Here is a 20849-nt window from a genome sequence, read left to right on the forward strand (position 1 = left end):
AGCTATTCAAATGTCTGTTTATATCTGCTAGTCTGCCATCTGATCAGGTTGGGTGCAAGGTGTTTAATCTCTTTGTTTAAAGTTATAGATGCACGCCATTGTACATACATATCAGAATAATGAAGAAATACACCATGAGCACCACATTAGAAATTGCTTTGCGCTGACCAACCCCTTCACCATCTATCTATAACAGGTTTAAAACTGAGTATACTTACATGGACAGCGTATGATGTAGAAGTTGAGTTTCTTGTCTGGGAGACAGGATTCCTGATTGTAAAGACTACAGCCACCAGTTTGGTAGTCAAACTTGAAGCCGACACAGTCACTACAGGCGTCTCGACACTGGTCAATGGTGTCGGTGCTGCTGGACACCATGCTACACGGGTCATTGTTGGACATCTTTACCTCTTCATACTTACATTCTACAACACAAAATGCTCAATTTTCTGCCTGCCATGTGACATAAATAAGATACAGCACAGGGATAACTTAATTATCTACCTCATGTGTGATTAAATAACCTCAGAAAACTAGGACTTACTTCTGTGAGATATTTCATGTTTCCTTGACAACAAATTTCAAGATAATTGTTTTCACTTTATTCTCATAAACAACCATTAGCAGGTATTTATTAACAGGAATCCTCTTTCACAATGAAATTCCCTGCTAAGATTTCTAGAGTCTACCTGCTGGATTTGTACAGCGACGGACGTAGTAGTTCTCCTTCCTCTTGTCCAACATACTGATACAAGACTTGTCGAAGTACAGGTCACAGCTTCCAGATAGGTCCATCTTGTACTTAAAGGCCTCACAACTACTGAGGACACAGGCGTCATGACATTCCACCAGATTCTCTGTGCTGGTGGACGAGGTGCTGCACATGAAGGGGGCACTTCCCGGAATAATCTCTATGTATTCACACTTGGACCCTACAACAGGTTTAAAGAATATCTTATTCCTCTGTTAATGGATTTGACTTTAGAGGATTTTTTGTTACATCTATTCAAGAGTTCTATTGTTGTTGATTCAGAAGAATACATACCAGAGTGATCACATTTCTGTACATAGTGTGCCACACCTTTCTCATCCAGCATGGCAGTACAGGCCTTGTTGTTGTGGATCTCGCAGTCCCCACTCTCGGGCACATATGTGAATGCATGGCAACCAGAACACTGCTCCTTACACTGGTCCAGAGTCAGGCCAGTCCGAGTACGAATGTTACATGTTGCAAATACCTGTTCTGCTGAAACACGCACCTCTTCAAATTCACAGCGTGGATCTGTCAACAACGACAGGGTTTAAAAGGTGATGTTTGATAAATATACAGAAGATAATGACTAGATTACAGGATTTTACTCAAACTCCATCTCAACATTGGTCATAGCACAGACTAGACTCAACCTTAGAAAAACACAACAAGGAAGTATTAAATAGTGTTTTATATAGTGAAATTTTCACCTGAAGTGTCTTAAGTCATGACACTGAAGTAGTTAAAATATAACAAAGATTTGAATAACACCATATACAACTTAGTGAGGCGGTATCTTGAAGATGAAAAGTTTAAAGCTGAATATTTCACTGGCAGCTAAGTGAACTACACTTATATAGGGTTGTATCATTTATTACACCTATCCTCTTTTCTAGAAATATGATGGGGTATTCTTACATTACATCTGATGTACTGATGCTTAATTTTCAAGTGCTAATAGTTCACAGTTGTGTCAGTTTAGGCAAGTTCATGCAGTTTAAATTCACATCTAAAGCAACTGTTCTCCATGGAGAAAACCGATCCTTTATGTCATTTCAGAATGATATATAGTCTAACTTAAGAGGTTTCCACCAAACTTTGTATTACACATATCAAACATATAACCTCCACCAAACTTTGTATTACACATATCACATATAACCTCCACCAAACTTTGTATTACACATATCAGACATATAACCTCCACCAAACTTTGTATTACACATATCAGACATATAACCTCCACCAAACTTTGTATTACACATATCAGACATATAACCTCCACCAAACTTTGTATTACACATATCAGACATAAACATTCTTATATTAACACTATTATTGGACTACATTTTACATTACTAATGAGTTTGTTCTTTATGCTGGGCTCTGATGATTTTTTGAGATGCAACTGATCCAGATTTATTACCAGCAGATTGGGCCTGTAATCTCTTAGATGAAGCAATTTATCTGTTTTCTCATTCAATATAAAATCCATTCTACAATTTAAAGAAGTTATAAATGGATGGTACTAGTTTCTTGCAAACTTGTGTGATCCTTTATCAGTTTTCTTTCACCTTCCCAACACAGTTTTATCTTGCAATATGTTTTCATAGATGGTAATGTTTCACCTTGAGATTTTCAATGGACTCTTCCTGTCTTTGATGTTGACTGATGGACTGTGTCCAGTAGGGGTACCACGCTGCTTTGGTTATAGTAATAAATCACCAGTCAGAGGATGGAAAGGACAAATATGACATTTCTCCGACCGGGTGACTATTGATTTCTTCCTGTGTGACCAGACCAACAGGCACTAGAGTGTGGTAACCCCATGGACAAATTATTACAGTGATTGATGATGTAATAATGGCCTGATATATTTTCACCACATGAATCACCTATTTTTACTGCCCTGCTTTGTCCTTCTCTACTTCAGGACTTTTTCAGTAATATGTTGGATCATTTCACACACCATGATATGCCACCATGCAGAAAAAGCTTTTAGATTCCAACAGTCAACTAAAATTCCCTTATCAATAAAACTAGACCTTACAGGATTTTTCATTATTTTACAAACAAGTCAGGTGCAAATGCAAAAGGCACTGCTCATTTGAAAATATGTTATTTTACTGAATAATCAAACTGGGATATCTTATTTCATAATTCTCAATAGAATTGACTACTGTATACAAGGTTGACTACAGCATATAAGGTTGACTACACCATATGTAGGGCTGACAATAGTACATAGGGTTGACTAGTAATTATAAGACTGACTACACTATATAGGGTTGACTAATAATTATAAGACTGACTACACTACACAGGGTTGACTAGTAATTATAAGACCGACTACACTATACAGGGTTGAGTAGTAATTATAAGACTGACTACACTATACAGGGTTGACTAGTAATTATAAGACCGACTACACTATACAGGGTTGACTAGTAATTATAAGACTGACTACACTATACAGGGTTGACTAGTAATTATAAGACTGACTACACTATACAGGGTTGACTAGTAATTATAAGACTGTCTACACTATACAGGGTTGACTACGGTATATTGAAATGATTACAGTATATACGGTTGATGACTATATTAATACTGTTAACAAAAGGCCTTTTAAAGGTTGATTGAGGTAAAATGGAAACAACTGTTCGTATTGTCTTCATGTTTTTGCTAAATATTGTAATAAACTGAAAAAATCAAGCAGCAATACTGTGTTCTACAATCCCATTACCAACACTGACAAGCTCCAGTAATCAATAGCTTTCTTGGCAAACGTTTTATACATTTGTCAGCAAATTGTACCGCAGTCAATTTGGAAAACTTTTGTCATCATGAAACCATTATGAATATTTTAAATATTCATCAATTCACTCGGAAGAAATGTAATGCAATGCAGATATTTCAAAAAGTCAGATAAATTTCTCCACAATATTTCAAACTTACAAAAAATAATAATTTCTTGTTATTTCAAATTCTTTCAGGCCAAACAACACTGTTCTTCAGGGTTAAACAGAGCAATCAAATGCTGCTTCTGTTTTATAATACATCAACCTTTTGTATAATAATGATACTAAGAAACTGAAAAACAAAACATAACAAATTACATGGGAATAGCACAGAAGTATAATTGGATCAATTTCCCTATCCAAATTACAAAGCCTTTAACTGTCGTTTAAGACAGCACTCTTGATAACAACCATGGATGACTTTACCTATTTCTTTGCGGCAACGGACTTGGTCATAAAAGGTCATGTCTATGTTAGGTCTGTAGACGATATCCTCTTTGTTTTCATACAGGGCACATTGACCAGTGGAGGAGGAGAACTCGAACGCTACACAGAGACCAGTCACCTGGGCATGGTCGCATGATTCTAGGCACTCTTCCATTGTGCTCACGACAGTGAAAGTCACATCAATCCCCCATAGAATGGCCTCAACACCTTGGCGTACCTCATACTCACATAGAGTGCCTAAGAAAAACATTTATTATTTTAATCAAGATGCAAAATAAGAGGCCAAATGGGCCTGTATCAGTCAAGTGCATATATCAGCTTTCACTTCAAAGCATTTTTGTTATATTGTTACATCTTCCCCAAAGATAAAAAAATTTCAAAGCCTCGATAACTCTGACAAAATACTTTTATTAAACAGAAGTGTATTCCCCCTGCAAACCCTTAATTTTTATAAAATGAGTCCCCTTCATCCAAAGAAATTTGTAACAAAATTTGGTCAAAATAATCACATCTACCTATTTGGGGCACAAGGCCTTGTGACCTGACTAATATTTATAGAAGAATGATTCTCTTTCTCCAAATGATATGTCAGACCAAACTGTGATAAAATCCTGGCATTCTTACAAAATAAGAGTTTTGATTAATTTATTTTCCCTATTAGGCCTTGTCTCAAGAGGTCAAGACCCACAATTTTAACACGACTAATTCCACTTCACTCAAGGATTGCAACAGAATCCTGGCATTCCTATAGAAGAAGGATTTTGAAAAAAAAACGGTTGATATGAATTTTCTTTTCCATATTGATAAGCAAGACAAAATAGATGAAGAACAAAGGCAATGGATCCAGAACCAAGTTAGAATAACTTAGATAATTCTGATTCCAAATAATTATCTCAAAAAGAGGGATTTTAAGGAATTTGTTTCCTTTCCCCTTCTGCCCCATAAACCCAAGAATGCTTTACAAATATGGGCTTAGTCCATATATTTCTGGAAGACTAGGATTTTCAAGAGTTTGCTCGTTTTCCCCTATTTTGCCCCATCCCTCCTATCCCAGGAGCCACTGAGACACAGTGTTTATACAAAATTGATTCCCCTTTACCAAAGAATGCTTCACATTAAATTTGGCCAAAATTCATTCAATCCTTAAGGAGTAGATGTAAAAAATTTCCTGCTTTGGGCTCCACCCTTTAGGCCCCTGGGATCAGAGATCCACCACTTATTTAAAATTAGGTCAACTTCGCCCAAGGATGCTTATTACCAATTCTGGTAAAATCCTCTTTTTTTCTTAAGTAAAAGTTGACTGACGGTGGATGACAGATGATCGATGCTGTGGTATTGAGTACGCTTACCTATCATTCAGAACAGAGGAGCTAAAAATTGATTGGTGTATCATATCCCATTTCATATCTATGTTTAACTAGAAAGTCTGCATCAGTCTAGTAGGCCTATATTTAGCTTACCTGCATCAAAATGGCAAGTATAAGAGTACAAGGCCTGTGTTGAGCTAGCCTATATAAGTTTACAAGGCCTGTATAGAGCTCGCCTATATAAGTTTACAAGGCCTGTTTTGAGCTCACCTATCTAAGTTTACAAGTCTTGTGTTGAACTAGCCTATGTAATTTTACAAGGCCTGTGTTGAGCTCGCCTATATAAGTTTACAAGGCCTGTGTTGAGCTCGCCTATATAAGTTTACAATGCCTGTGTTGAGCTCGCCTATATAAGTTTAAAAGGCCTGTTTTGAGCTCACCTATGTAAGTTTACAAGGCCTGTATTGAACTCGCCTATATAAGTTTACAAGGCCTGTGTTGAGCTCGCCTATATAAGTTTACAAGGCCTGTGTTGAGCTCGCCTATATAAGTTTACAAGGCCTGTGTTGAGCTCGCCTATATAAGTTTACAAGTCTTGTGTTGAACTAGCCTATGTAATTTTACAAGGCCTGTGTTGAGCTCGCCTATATAAGTTTACAAGGCCTGTGTTGAGCTCGCCTATATAAGTTTACAATGCCTGTGTTGAGCTCGCCTATATAAGTTTACAATGCCTGTGTTGAGCTAGCCTATATAAGTTTACAAGGCCTGTGTTGAGCTCACCTATATAAGTTTACAAGTCTTGTGTTGAACTAGCCTATGTAATTTTACAAGGCCTGTGTTGAGCTCGCCTATATAAGTTTACAAGGCCTGTGTTGAGCTCGCCTATTTAAGTTTACAATGCCTGTGTTGAGCTCGCCTATATAAGTTTACAAGGCCTGTTTTGAGCTCACCTATCTAAGTTTACAAGGCCTGTATTGAACTCGCCTATATAAGTTTACAAGGCCTGTGTTGAGCTAGCCTATATAAGTTTACAAGGCCTGTGTTGAGCTCGCCTATATAAGTTTACAAGGCCTGTGTTGAGCTCGCCTATATAAGTTTACAAGGCCTGTGTTGAGCTCGCCTATATAAGTTTACAAGTCTTGTGTTGAGCTAGCCCTATATAAGTTTACAAGGCCTGTTTTGAGCTCGCCTATATAAGTTTACAAGGCCTGTTTTGAGCTCACCTATATTAGTTTACAAGGCCTGTATAGAGCTCACCTATATAAGTTTACAATGCCTGTGTTGAGCTCGCCTATATAAGTTTACAAGGCCTGTGTTGAGCTCGCCTATATCAGTTTACAAGGCCTGTGTTGAACTAGCCTATGTAATTTTACAATGCCTGTATTGAGCTGGCCTAAATACCTTTAGTAATACTTTGTTGCCTACATATGGCTGAGAAGTCTACTTTATTGTTAAGCCTTTGATCATTAGCCGATGGCTAGAGAGAAGTTAGGTTAGTGAAGACACACAGCTTGCCACACTTACCATTACTTATTGGATATATTCTCTGTTCAATGTTAATTGTTGCTTTACTCTCTGGCCCTCGAGACCCCAAATGTAATTACGAACTTGAAACATTCTAGAATAATGTTTGATTCAGCAACATAAACAAAACAGCAGTGACTACATAATACTTGTGTACTAGCTTAAGCCAGAACCATTGTTAAAGGAGTAAAGAATTGTATAAGGCTGGGAGACAACCTTATCAGATGTGTCATCACAGCTAAGGAATATTGGACTGTCAGTACAATCACAAATGGTATATCTAGCATGAATTTTTTCTGTCAGTGATCATCACACTGTTAATGTTGTCCTTATATATACATCAGTCTATATCACACTGTTAACGGTGTCCTTATATATACATCAGTCTACATCACACTGGTAATGATGTCCTTGTATCTACACCAGTCTACATCACACTGTTAATGATGTCCTTATATCTACATCAGTCTACATCACACTGTTAATGATGTCCTTGTATCTACATCAGTCTACATCACACTGTTAATGATGTCCTTGTATCTACATCAGTCTACATCACACTGTTAATGATGTCCTTATATATACATCAGTCTACATCACACTGTTAATGATGTCCTTATATCTACATCAGTCTACATCACACTGTTAATGATGTCCTTGTATCTACACCAGTCTACATCACACTGTTAATGATGTCCTTATATATACATCAGTCTACATCACACTGGTAATGATGTCCTTATATCTACATCAGTCTACATCACACTGTTAATGATGTCCTTGTATCTACATCAGTCTACATCACACTGTTAATGATGTCCTTATATCTACATCAGTCTACATCACACTGTTAACGATGGTGTAAACTTTTCTAAAAATGCCTTTTATATACATATACATGGACCTGATAACAACCAAAAACGTATACAAGTACAGAGTAGTTATGACCCAGGCTTCATCTTAAGGTTGCCTACTCTTCAAAATTCTTCTTTCATTTTTCATTACAGGTCGACATTTGTGATGTTGTAGAGTTTTGGATACACTGTCATCATACGCTACGACATTCATGAGAGAAAACCACACTGATATTAGGATCAATGAAGAAATGACCTTTGACTTCTTTCAGCACAAAAATATAAGACCTGATAATGATCACAGGACTTTAGATCAGTGGATCAACAGAAGAAGCTGTAAGTTATAGATTACCTTGAAGGTGGTCTGGCTTACTGCCATCACCCTCCTCATGGTGGCTGAGGCATCGTGCCTGGTGGTCAATCCTGATATGGTGACCCCGGACACAAGCCTGTCGGTGTAGTTCGCAGTGGCTTGGGTAAAGTAGACCGTCTGTCCCACACACTGCCTTCTTATGACCAAGGCACATGGCATCACCTCCACAGACACACACGCCCTCTAGGCACACTCGACCCGTGGCACAGTCACCCTCTTCATAGCATGTCTCTACATTAACCAAACATTACAATGACAGGTTATATGGTAATAGTTGCAGTGATTCGTGAACAAGACATTAGCTATTGTCATGTGACAACATAATAAGTTAAGTCACATGATAACACAAGTATAGTCATGTGATAAAACAATCAGTATAGACATTTGACAACAAAATCAGCATATTCATGTGATATCACAATAAGTATAGATATCTTGCAACACAATTAGTAAAGTCATGTGACAACACAATGACTATAGTCATGGGATATGAGTTTTAGTTTCTATATAATGTGTAAATGAAATCTTTCACCCATTCTGCCATTTTTAGGGTGAATTCAATCATAAGCAAAAATTCTTTTTTTTTTTTTTTTTTTCCATTGGTGAAAAAAAAATGGGTAATTATTTACAGTCATCATTCATCACCATGGCAATGTCTATTATGTTGTCTTTTTATTGGGTAATGGAACTGTGCAATAATTTCTCAAATGCATTTAAGCTAAATCAGCGTTAGATATTTTTTATGATTTGTAATAAATGGGTGCTCACTTCAGTAATAATTTCACAGTTCCTTCACAATAACCTAATATTTGCATTGTAAATCAATAACATGAAAAATAAGCATATTTTTCCTTGATGTCTTTCTAAAAATTTTGGAATGAAAATAAAATTAAGCTTTTCCCAACACAAATATCTCTTTCCTTAAATATTCTTAAACACTATGTTATTACTCAGAGGAATTCCTTACCTTCAGGAATGGATACAAGATGTCCTTCAATCATCTTCCTGTCCTGAATAGCAGTCACTGGAGTGACCTTGGTGGGTTTGGTGGTGGGTGGGTTTGGACTTGTCTGAGAGTCAAATGGAGTCCTGTAAGGATCCATTTCTGACTTCATTTCTACAATAGGTGCCTTTACAGTGTTTGATATTTCCTCATCAGCATGCACTTGCTGAGTGAGTCGTTGAAGGTTGATGTCCCCAGATTCATCAATAACAGGACCATTGTCAGGCTTCAGCTGTAGGCCTTCTGTGTCATCCTCTCCAAACAAATTCATCTCTCCAAGGTTATTCATAGGCATATCACCCTGCATTTTTTCATCATCATTCTTGAATGACTTTGTCTTGAACATTTTATTTTCTTCTTTGTCATCTCTGAAATTTTTAAATCCTTTTCTGTCATCATCTTTAAAGCTTTTATTATCTTCATATTTTCCAAAAGTGATGTATGGTAATCTGTAATCTTTTTTTAACATTTGGTCATCTTCATCTTTACCAAACTTTGCAAAATCATCCTCGTTATCTTGTTTGAAACTTTTATCATAGCTGTTTTTCCCAGAATTGCTTAAAATTTTTTGGTCATCTTCTTTCATGCCATTCTCATTTGTATCTTTACCAAAGTTCTTATTCAGTGATTCTGTATCTGTTTCCTTGAAACTCTTGTCTTGCTTATCTGCTTCCTTAAAACTAATGTCTTGCTTATCTGCTTCTTTGAAACTCTTGTCTTGCTTATCTGCTTCCTTGAAACTCTTGTCTAGCATATCTGCTTCCTTAAGACTTTTGTCTTCATTATCTGCTATCTTGAAACTCTTGTCTTTATCTGCTTCCTTAAAACTCTTGTCTTCCTTACTCTGTACCTTGAAACTCATGTCTTGCTTATCTGCTTCCTCAAAACTCTTGTCTTCCTTACTCTGTAACTTGAATTTCATGTCTTGCTTTTCTGCTTCCTCAAAACTCTTTTCATCCTTACTCTGTAACTTGAATCTCATGTCTTGCTTTTCTGCTTCCTCAAAACTCTTGTCTTCCTTACTCTGTAACTTGAATCTCATGTCTTGCTTTTCTGCTTCCTCAAAACTCTTGTCTTCCTTACTCTGTAACTTGAATCTCATGTCTTGCTTTTCTGCTTCCTCAAAACTCTTGTCATCCTTATTCTGTAACTTGAATCTCATGTCTTGCTTTTCTGCTTCCTCAAAACTCTTGTCATCCTTACTCTGTAACTTGAATCTCATGTCTTGCTTTTCTGCTTCCTCAAAACTCTTGTCATCCTTACTCTGTAACTTGAATTTCATGTCTTGCTTTTCTGCTTCCTCAAAACTCTTGTCATCCTTATTCTGTAACTTGAATCTCATGTCTTGCTTTTCTGCTTCCTCAAAACTCTTGTCATCCTTACTCTGTAACTTGAATCTCATGTCTTGCTTTTCTGCTTCCTCAAAACTCTTGTCTTCTTTACTTGCTACCTTGAACCTATTGTCTTTCATATCTGCTTCTTTGAAACTCTTGTCTTGCTTATCTGCTTCTTTGAAACTATTGTCTTTCTTATCTGCTTCTTTGAAACTCTTGTCTTGCTTATCTGCTTCTTTGAAACTCTTGTCTAGCTTATCTGCTTCCTTGAAACTATTGTCTTGCTTATCTGCTTCTTTGAAACTCTCGCTTTGCTTAACATCATTTTCCTTTAAGCTCTGTTTTAACTCTGCCTGCTTAAAAAGTTTGTCAACTGGAGCTTTCTTTAGGTATTTTTTACTGTCTCTGCCTTTTGATGTCTTTTTGTCTGAATCTTTTCCGAAACCTTTCTTACTAGCTCCTTTGACACTTTTTCTCATTCCTTCAAATTTTACATATGAACCATCAAAAATGCCATATGGATACTTTTGTCCATAAATTTCCTTCAGGAATCCTTCCATTTTCTCGTCAGTGACCTCTTCTTTATCTGCCTTCTTTTTTTCCTCCTTTGACTTCTCCTTGCCTTCTTTGCTAATTTTGAATTTTTTCTCTTTCTTGTCACTGTTAACAGATGCCTTGGTTATATCATTGCCATTCAATGCTGCTTTCTTATCACTGTCTTTGTCCTCGGACACACCGTTCTGATTGCCAGTGCCATAGAACTTATCATTATGTGATTTCATTTCATTTTCATCTTTTCCATCAAGACTTTTATCCAATTTCTTGCTTTTATTTTCACCATTTACATCAATTTTTTTGTCATCCTCACTATCCTTACTGTCTTTGTTTTGCTTACCCTCATCATTTTGGGACCTGTCTACTGGGTGAGGTGGAGGAATCGGGATACTAGGGATATTTCTGTAGGACATATCCTGTTGTAAGGGGTTGTCATCAATGCTATACAGTGGCGCATCATCATAACTGTAAACATGGTCGGCAGATGACCCCTCCCAGGATTGACGTGAGCGCTTGTGTTTCTGTAAACAGACAAATTCATAAATATAGCTATATTTTTCATTACTTTATTTCAATTATACATATTTTTTAAAGGAATAATACATCCATATTCACAAATTCAACAATATTCATCTGACAATAAGCTTATGTCTGGTGAAAGCCTTATAGCATAAATTGCTGATCATTGAAGGTAATTTGATGACTTCCTGGGCTTATTGATAAGTATGGTAGATCTCTGTTCAAACTCTACTGAATTTGAGATAGCAATATGTTGGTCTCCTGGGAATATCGTAGTATAACTATGGTAGTGGATCTCTGGACATCCCCCTGACATTGAGTTAGCAGCAATATGTCCATCCCCTGGGCTTATCGTGGGATAACTATGGTAGTAGATCTGTGGATATCCCCCTGACATTGAGTTAGCAGTAATATGTCAGTCCACTGGGCTTATTGTGGGATAACTGTGGTAGTAGATCTGTGGACATCCCCCTGACATTGATTTAGCAGTAAAATGTCAGTCCACTGGGCTTATTGTGGGATAACTTTGGTAGTAGATCTCTGGACATCCTGCTAACATTGAGTTAGCAGTAAAATGTCAGTCCACTGGGCTTATTGTGGGATAACTATGGTAGTAGATCTGTGGACATCCCCCTGACATTGAGTTAGCAGTAATATGTCAGTCCACTGGGCTTATTGTGGGATAACTGTGGTAGTAGATCTCTGGACATCCCCCTTACATTGAGTTAGCAGCAAAATGTCCATCCCCTGGGCTTATTGAGGGATAACTATGGTAGTAGATCTCTGGACATCCTGCTGGCACTGAGTTAGCAGCAAAATGTCCATCCCCTGGGCTTATTGAGGGATAACTATGGTAGTAGATCTGTGGACATCCCCCTGACATTGAGTTAGCAGCAATATGTCCATCCCCTGGGCTTATCGTGGGATAACTGTGGTAGTAGATCTGTGGACATCCCCCTGACATTGAGTTAGCAGTAATATGTCAGTCCACTGGGCTTATTGTGGGATAACTTTGGTAGTAGATCTCTGGACATCCTGCCAACATTGAGTTAGCAGTAAAATGTCAGTCCACTGGGCTAATTGTGGAATAACTATGGTAGTAGATCTCTGGACATCCCCCTGACATTGATATAGCAGTAATATGTCAGTCCACTGGGCTTATTGTTTGATAACTGTGGTAGTAGATCTCTGGACATCCCCTTACATTGAGTTAGCAGTAATATGTCCATCCCCTGGGCTTATTGTTTGATAACTGTGGTAGTAGATCTCTGGACATCCTGCTGACATTGAGTTAGCAGTAAAATGTCAGGCCACTGGGCTTATTGTGAGATAACTATGGTAGTAGATATCTGGACATCCTGCTGACATTGAGTTAGCAGTAAAATGTCAGGCCACTGGGCTTATTGTGAGATAACTATGGTAGTAGATATCTGGACATCCTGCTGACATTGAGTTAGCAGTAAAATGTCAGGCCACTAGGCTTATTGTGAGATAACTATGGTAGTAGATATCTGGACGTCCTGCTGACATTGAGTTAGCAGTAAAATGTCAGTCCCCTGGGCTTATTGTGGGATAACTATGGTAGTAGATATCTGGACATCCTGCTGACATTGAGTTAGCAGTAAAATGTCAGGCCACTGGGCTTATTGTGGGATAACTAAAAAAATTCAAAAGAGGTAAAGGGTGTCATTATGTACCTCTACTTATATACAAATGTACATATTATGTACACCTTAAAAAGTCTATGAATAACTTTGCTGAAATGATTTCCTTAAGGTTTGGAGCAATCTTGAATGTTCCATTAAATAGTTTAGGTTATATATAATCACAAAGCGTTACATCGATACTAAAATGAACAGAAATCTGCATTTCACTCTTTATCCTGGTTTGAGTATCCAAACACTGAATGTGTAAATATGCTCACATCACAATGGAAATCCACCTTTGTTCAGTTTGTCAATGTGTTACCAATAAATCAGAACATTCAAGGACAATAAATCATGACAGAAAAGTAGATGGAGTCATGGAAACCCGACCTGTCAGAGTACCGATGTCAACACCTCAAAGTAGATATTATACTGAGCAGATAATAGTGCAGACTACCAACAGTCAGTGATAGTCATTACTATAGTTGGAGTAGACAGTCTGGCAGCTAGGGTTTTTTTTACACAATATATTGATTATTCCTGTACAAATATAAACAACTGTTGAAGATAGCAGTGACTCAGTGATGAATCATGAATATAAACATCATGACAATGCACAGAAAATAGACCTGACAAGCAACTATCTTCTTTCATCAACGACAGTTAGGTGCAGCAAACACCTTAATTCATCAACAATAATCAGGCATTGCAAACACCTTCAGATGTCAACAATAGTTAGGTGGAACAACCACCTTCAGTCATCAACAATAGTTAGGTGGAACAACCACCTTCAGTCATGAACAATAGTTAGGTGGAACAACCACCTTCAGATGTCAACAATAGTTAGGTGGAACAACCACCTTCAGTCATCAACAATAGTTAGGTGGAACAACCACCTTCAGTCATCAACAATAGTTAGGTGGAACAACCACCTTCAGATGTCAACAATAGTTAGGTGGAACAACCACCTTCAGTCATCAACAATAGTTAGGTGGAACAACCACCTTCAGTTAACAACAATAGTTAGGTGGTACAACCACCTTCAGTCATCAACAATAGTTAGGAGGAACAACCACCTTCAGTCATCAACAATAGTTAGGTGGAACAACCACCTTCAGATATCAACAATAGTTAGGTGGAACAACCTTTAGTCATCAACAATAGTTAGGTGGAAAACACCACCACATCACACAGAGATTGTTACCCCTGTCAAAGGACATCATCGCATCACCCATAGCTAGTCATTCTTGACAAACAACACCACAAAATAACACACAGATTGTCACACTTGTCAAAGAACATCGCCAAATCATATATAAATCTGAATTTGTATATCAAAAATTGTTTACTAAATATAAATAAACCAAGAAACAGCATAAGTATCATATCTTAGCACAATACTTCAATGCCAAAAACACTAATAAAATATGTACAATAAGCTCCACTGACAAGCTACATCCAGTACTAGTAATTCAGCTCCCATGACACACTTCTACATCCAGTACTAGTAATTCAGCTCCCATGACACACTTCTACATCCAGTACTAGTAATTCAGCTCCCATGACACACTTCTACATCCAGTACTAGTAATTCAGCTCCCACGACACACTTCTACATCCAGTACTAGTAATTCAGCTCCCACGACACACTTCTACATCCAGTACTAGTAATTCAGCTCCCATGACACACTTCTATATCCAGTACTAGTAATTCAGCTTCCACGACACACTTCTACATCCAGTACTAGTAATTCAGCTCCCATGACACACTTCTACATCCAGTACTAGTAATTCAGCTCCCATGACACACTTCTATATCTAGTTTTTTACTGGTAGTTCAGCTCCCATGACACACTTCTATATCTAGTTCTTTACTGGTAGTTCAGCTCCCATGACACACTTCTATATCTAGTTTTTTACTGGTAGTTCAGCTCCCATGACACACTTCTATATCTAGTTTTTTACTGGTAGTTCAGCTCCCATGACACACTTCTATATCTAGTTTTTTACTGGTAGTTCAGCTCCCATGACACACTTCTATATCAAGTTTTTTACTGGTAGTTCAGCTCCCATGACACACTTCTATATCTAGTTCTTTACTGGTAGTTCAGCTCCCATGACACACTTCTATATCTAGTTCTTTACTGGTAGTTCAGCTCCCATGACACACTTCTATATCTAGTTTTTTACTGGTAGTTCAGCTCCCATGACACACTTCTATATCTAGTTTTTTACTGGTAGTTCAGCTCCCATGACACACTTCTATATCTAGTTTTTTACTGGTAGTTCAGCTCCCATGACACACTTCTATATCTAGTTCTTTACTGGTAGTTCAGCTCCCATGACACACTTCTATATTCTTCTATATCTAGTTCTTTACTAATGATTCAGCCCCCTCCCCCTCCCCCCCCCCCTCTGTTTATCTGGAACTTGCTATTCAAATCACAGGCCTGTCTTCAAAAGTCTATTCATACAACTTATTTACACTAGAATATGATATTAAGACACCAACACCAGTAGAAGGGTCGACATCAGAAGACAGCGTAAATCAAATTAGCACTAGAAGTCTGCAGACATACCATCCTTCATGCAACATCAATGACTTAATTTTCTTACATAAATCAACTTAAATGTCACTATCAAAACACATTCCACAACAAGCTACAGACAGAACTGGATTACCTGATCTATTCAGTGCACAAGTACAAGTGATTTTGACAAGTTTTATACATCAAAGGTCAACTGGCTAACTGTTAAAACCTATAGATTGTATGGTGTTCTTTAATCTGGGAAGCCATTTCAGAGTGGTTGACATGGGAAAAGGAAAATGTCACATTTTGAAATATTTATATGTTCACTAAAAAGTATACTGACACGCAAAAGAAACACAACCTCCAGTGAAATGTCACTAATTTTCAATATTGATAAGAGGCCCAACAGGCCTGCAATACTCACCTGGCATTCAATGTTCTTAAAAAATACAATTTATGTTCAATAAATACATTTACATGTGCACCATTGGCATTCAGAGTGTGCACATCAAATCAATTTTAACCATTATCCACAACAAACATTAGCTTTAAAACTCAGTTCTTTACAGTTGACAATGTTGACATCTGTAACCTTGAATATGTGTCAAGGTCATTTCTTTTTAAACACTTTGTCAGGATTCATTCTAGAAACTTATTAGTCAAATATCATTTGTATTTCAATTTCAAATTCAGAATTTTTACTGGGAGTCAAGACAGCACTGTAAGGTAATTCTTAACAGAGATTCAAGACAGTTCAACACATGAAGGTAAATTTTAGGACAGTACAATAATATGTACAAAGTGAATTTAAACTGTGCAACAAAAGAGAGTTGGAACTATAATCCTTGGTGGATTTTGTTGGGAGTGAGGATTGTTTTGAACTACTGGGTGAATTTTAATTAGAACAATCAAAGGTCAGGTCAGCAAGGGCCCCGCTAGCATTTTAGGTAGGGAAGAATTGTATAAGGTTTGATTTAGATTGGGCAAAGCAAACTCAAGTTATCGCATGGAAACTGATTTTAACTTATAGTTGCAGTGACCTTTGACCTTTGGACCTGAATGGCATTCTATCTCAAACAAGCGCTTTTGATTAAGGAGCATTACATAAAGTTTGAGTTAGATTGGCTACAGCTACAGCAAACTCAGGTTATTCCACAAAATGGATTTTCCAATTTTCTATTTAGATTAACAGTTATCTTGAGGTTTGAGTTTGATTGGCCAAAGCAAGTCTGAGTTATCACCGGGAAACAGATTTTTCTATCTATATTAACAGTGACCTTGACCTTTGACCTCCACAACTGTAAAGCCATCCTAAGCAAACATTTTCAGTAAGGAAGTAATGTATGAAGTTTGGTTAAGAGTGGCCAAGCTAATTGATTTTCTATTTACAGTAACAGTGACCTTAACCTTTGACCTTTAAAGCTGAAAAAGCACTTTGGTGCATGGCCCTAATTCAGCACCATTCAGCACAAACATGTTCACTACACTTTTAAAGACAATGTCATCTGTTATCACTGCTGCATGACCATAATTGATATTCATAACAATCAATACCAACATCTAATGCCAGCCATACACCAGCATTAAAATCAATCACTCTGTCTACCCAAACACACTCCATTCAGCTGCCCTGATGAAAAAGTACAAAAGGCAATTTCAACATTAAAATGCTGCAAAAGTTCAGTAAACTTATGTTTATATACTCAAGAGTTAATGTAATGTTTGTCTTAATGAAGTCAGTGTTAATGTAATGTTTGTCTTAATGAAATCAGTGTTAATGTAATGTTTGTCTTAATGAAATCAGTGTTAATGTAATGTTTGTCTTAATAAAGTCAGTGTTAATGTAATGTTTGTCTTAATAAAGTCAGTGTTAATGTAATGTTTGTCTTAATAAAGTCAGTGTTAATGTAATGTTTGTCTTAATAAAGTCAGTGTTAATGTAATGTTTGTCTTAGTGCTCTCCAGTGTTAATGTAATTTTTTCTTAGTGAAATCAGTGTTTATGTAATGTTTGTCTTGATGAACTCAAGTGTTAATGTAATGTCTGTTTTAATAAACTCCAGTGTTAGTATTAACGTAATGCTATGTCACTGTAATCATTTGATTGAACCCTGACCTTTTAAAATGTTCTGATATAAAAATAAGTGGAATTGGTTTCTTTGTTTTTCTGTCTCAGACTCTGCCTCTCAAATCATGTTATCTATAACTTTAAGAGTAAAACAGACATGGTTTGTACTTTTGACCTTGACATCACATCAGACACTTAATGTTCTGGTAACTATGTCCTGGTTACACAAGAGCCTCTATTAGGTACATCTATATAGCACCAAATGAAACCAATCTCAAACCCCTTATATAGTGGGAAGTCGTTAGGCATTCCTAAAACATTAGTTACACACAAGAAATTAGATTTTCCAGTAGTAGCATTTTAGGAGGTGTAAATTAACTTCATTTATAGCAGGACATTCTCTCGACACAAATGGCTTACTCTGCATATGTTACCTACCGGATATTAAGCTTGTCAATTCACTGAAACATAATGTTCTTCGGTTATGACTTGCTGAGCAAGAATTTAAAAATTTAGAATTAATGATTTTAGATAATCACATTATTCTGGGAAAACAAAACACAAAAATGCAAATGTTGACTGTTTTGCAGAAAATTCTATTAAGTTTAATGTTTCCAATTTCAGGAGGCTGTCAGGATTGAATCAACAGCACAAATCAATGCAAGAGAGACTGACATTAACTCAGTAACCATTTTCGCAAACTCTTACCACCACACAGCTTTTGTTAAAATCCTCTATGCTATTTGTGTTGGCAGTATACTCTAGTAACATCAGTCACCAGAAATGGTGGAGTTAATGCTTTCAGATTGAGTATTTTTCAGATTATTTCCTTTCGTGAGTACTATCTCATCTAGCTTCACATATCATAGTTTGTGTGGTTTCTTGAAATAACATTTGTTTTTGACATTTGATGAATTATGAAAACATCATTCAATAAATATATAATTAACATAAACCATTACAGGAAAGGAGAAAATATATTGATCTTCAAAGTTCTGTGCTGTACATGATACAACACCACATCAATGAACAGGTATTATGAGCAACACAAGAATGTGAATGCCCAATATGAATATTTCATAGAGCTGATCATTGAGATCTAACTATACCAGTAGAGGTCTCACAATAAATACATCAGCTCCATTAATATCATAAACATCATTGCTCAATGAATATTTCCTCTTAACACAGACAGGTTTATGATTCCAACATCCTGGTGAAGTTTCAAATAAATATTTCAATAGAAACATGTAACATTTGGTACCACAAAATCACATGTTAAATTTCAGCAGTATTACATAGTGATAAGGTATAAGGCTTTTTTTAAGGTTTTGTATGGTACCAGTCTTTATTCACAGCTGATTATGAAATTCACTCTTTCCACTCTATCTGCCATCTCCAGGGACAGGTCCACTCATCATGTAGATCACGACACTGTATCTACCATTACTAAAGACACATCCACCCGTCATGTAGATCACGACACTGTATCTACCATTACTACAGACACATCCACCCGTCATGTAGATCACGACACTGCATCTACCATTACTAAAGACAGATCCACCCGCCATGCAGATCACGACACTGTATCTACCATTACTAAAGACAGATCCACCCGTCATGTAGATCACGACACTGTATCTACCATTACTTAAGACAGATCCACCCGTCATGTGGATCACGACACCGTATCTACCATTACTAAAGACAGATCCACCCGCCATGTGGATCACGACACCGTATCTACCATTACTAAAGACAGATACATCCATCATGTAGATCACGACACTGTATCTACCATTACTAAAGACAGATCCACCCATCATGTAGATCACGACACTGTATCTACCATTACTAAAGACAGGTCCACCCGTCATGTAGAAGTACAGATTGTCTTGTCATCTCATAGGAAATGATAACAAGCTTTGTAGAGAAATCAGTTATGTCATCTCCTGGTAAGTTAGTTAGAAACATTACAGGAACAGACTGCCATCTGCCTCTTCAAAAAGGAAAATAGCACTCATCATCCCTGTGAAAGTAATTTCTCCTGTTGATGTTTTTTGCATACATGTATCTCTTGAAAAAAATGCATGTCGTTAAATTGACATACATGTGTAAATTACAGATGATGGTGACTCGTTCTAGCAAATGTCAAAGGAAAAGTCACAATTAACAAGAGCGACATCCGAAGAAAACATCAAAAACTCATTTCATCAATAGACCAAATACACAGATAATGTTCAGACTACAACATGACTTACAACAAAGACCAGTCACCCAGACAAACCACGAGATTGATTAATGGACAGCTACAAGCTAATTTCAGTAAACCATCTCATTTAAAAAACATTGTCATGAAATAAAACATTTCTGCAGTTTCAAACTGAAGTCTTTCATATATCATATATCAAATATTGGAGAATAACCCCTATTTTAGTCAAACAAATGAAATATAATACACAAAATTTCAATTCTAACAAAACTGTATTAGGAGGAATTCTATTGTAACCATATACAAATGTAAATATCCAATAGACATACAAAGCTAATAATGTTCTTCAATGATAGAAAATGATTAAAACTGTCCAAGTCAGCATATCTGAAACCATATATCCCATGGGCAATTAGTCAAGTTGGTGGTCTGCCAACCACTGGTATCCCTGGCTATGGAGGGGACAGTCTGCTGGCAGCAACACTATCTCGCACCTTCCAACTCATAGGCCAATACTATAGTGGCTGATAACTAAACACTTTTATAAATAATATTCTGCTGTAGACTCCTTATATCATTTTCCTAAAGATAAGAAATTGTTTTTTTAATTTAACAGTGGAGTTTGTATCACCAATTTACAACATACCATAATGAATATTTGAACACAGGAGTTGATCCCCTCCATTATATGAATGCGGATTTCAGTCACATGACCACACTCCCTATATTGTATGAATGTGGATATCAGTCACATGACCACACTCCCTATATTGTATGAATGTGGATATCAGTCACATGACCACACTCCCTATATTGTATGAATGTGGATATCAGTCACATGACCACACCCCCTATATTGTAAGAATATGGATATTAGTCACATGACCACACCCCCTACATTTAGGTTCTAAGAATGTGGATA

General features: G+C 36.9%; 1 protein-coding gene across 1 annotated transcript in view; it reads right to left on the reverse strand.

Moving 5' to 3' along the window:
* Positions 1-20849, reverse strand: part of LOC132544397 (uncharacterized) — a 69521-nt gene that overhangs the window by 22223 nt on the left and 26449 nt on the right. The window contains exons 2-8 of the mRNA XM_060207985.1: positions 10489-11470; positions 9025-10074; positions 8037-8288; positions 3979-4236; positions 1046-1282; positions 690-932; positions 219-425 (exon numbers count right to left, since the gene is read on the reverse strand). Of these exons, the coding sequence (XP_060063968.1) occupies positions 219-425; positions 690-932; positions 1046-1282; positions 3979-4236; positions 8037-8288; positions 9025-10074; positions 10489-11470 (3229 nt within the window). The remainder of the gene's footprint in view (positions 1-218; positions 426-689; positions 933-1045; positions 1283-3978; positions 4237-8036; positions 8289-9024; positions 10075-10488; positions 11471-20849) is intronic.

This window comes from Ylistrum balloti, unplaced genomic scaffold (assembly GCF_031769215.1).
Source record: "Ylistrum balloti isolate Yb309-2 unplaced genomic scaffold, AGI_CSIRO_Ybal_v1 Utg369796, whole genome shotgun sequence".
Taxonomy (NCBI): domain Eukaryota; kingdom Metazoa; phylum Mollusca; class Bivalvia; order Pectinida; family Pectinidae; genus Ylistrum; species Ylistrum balloti.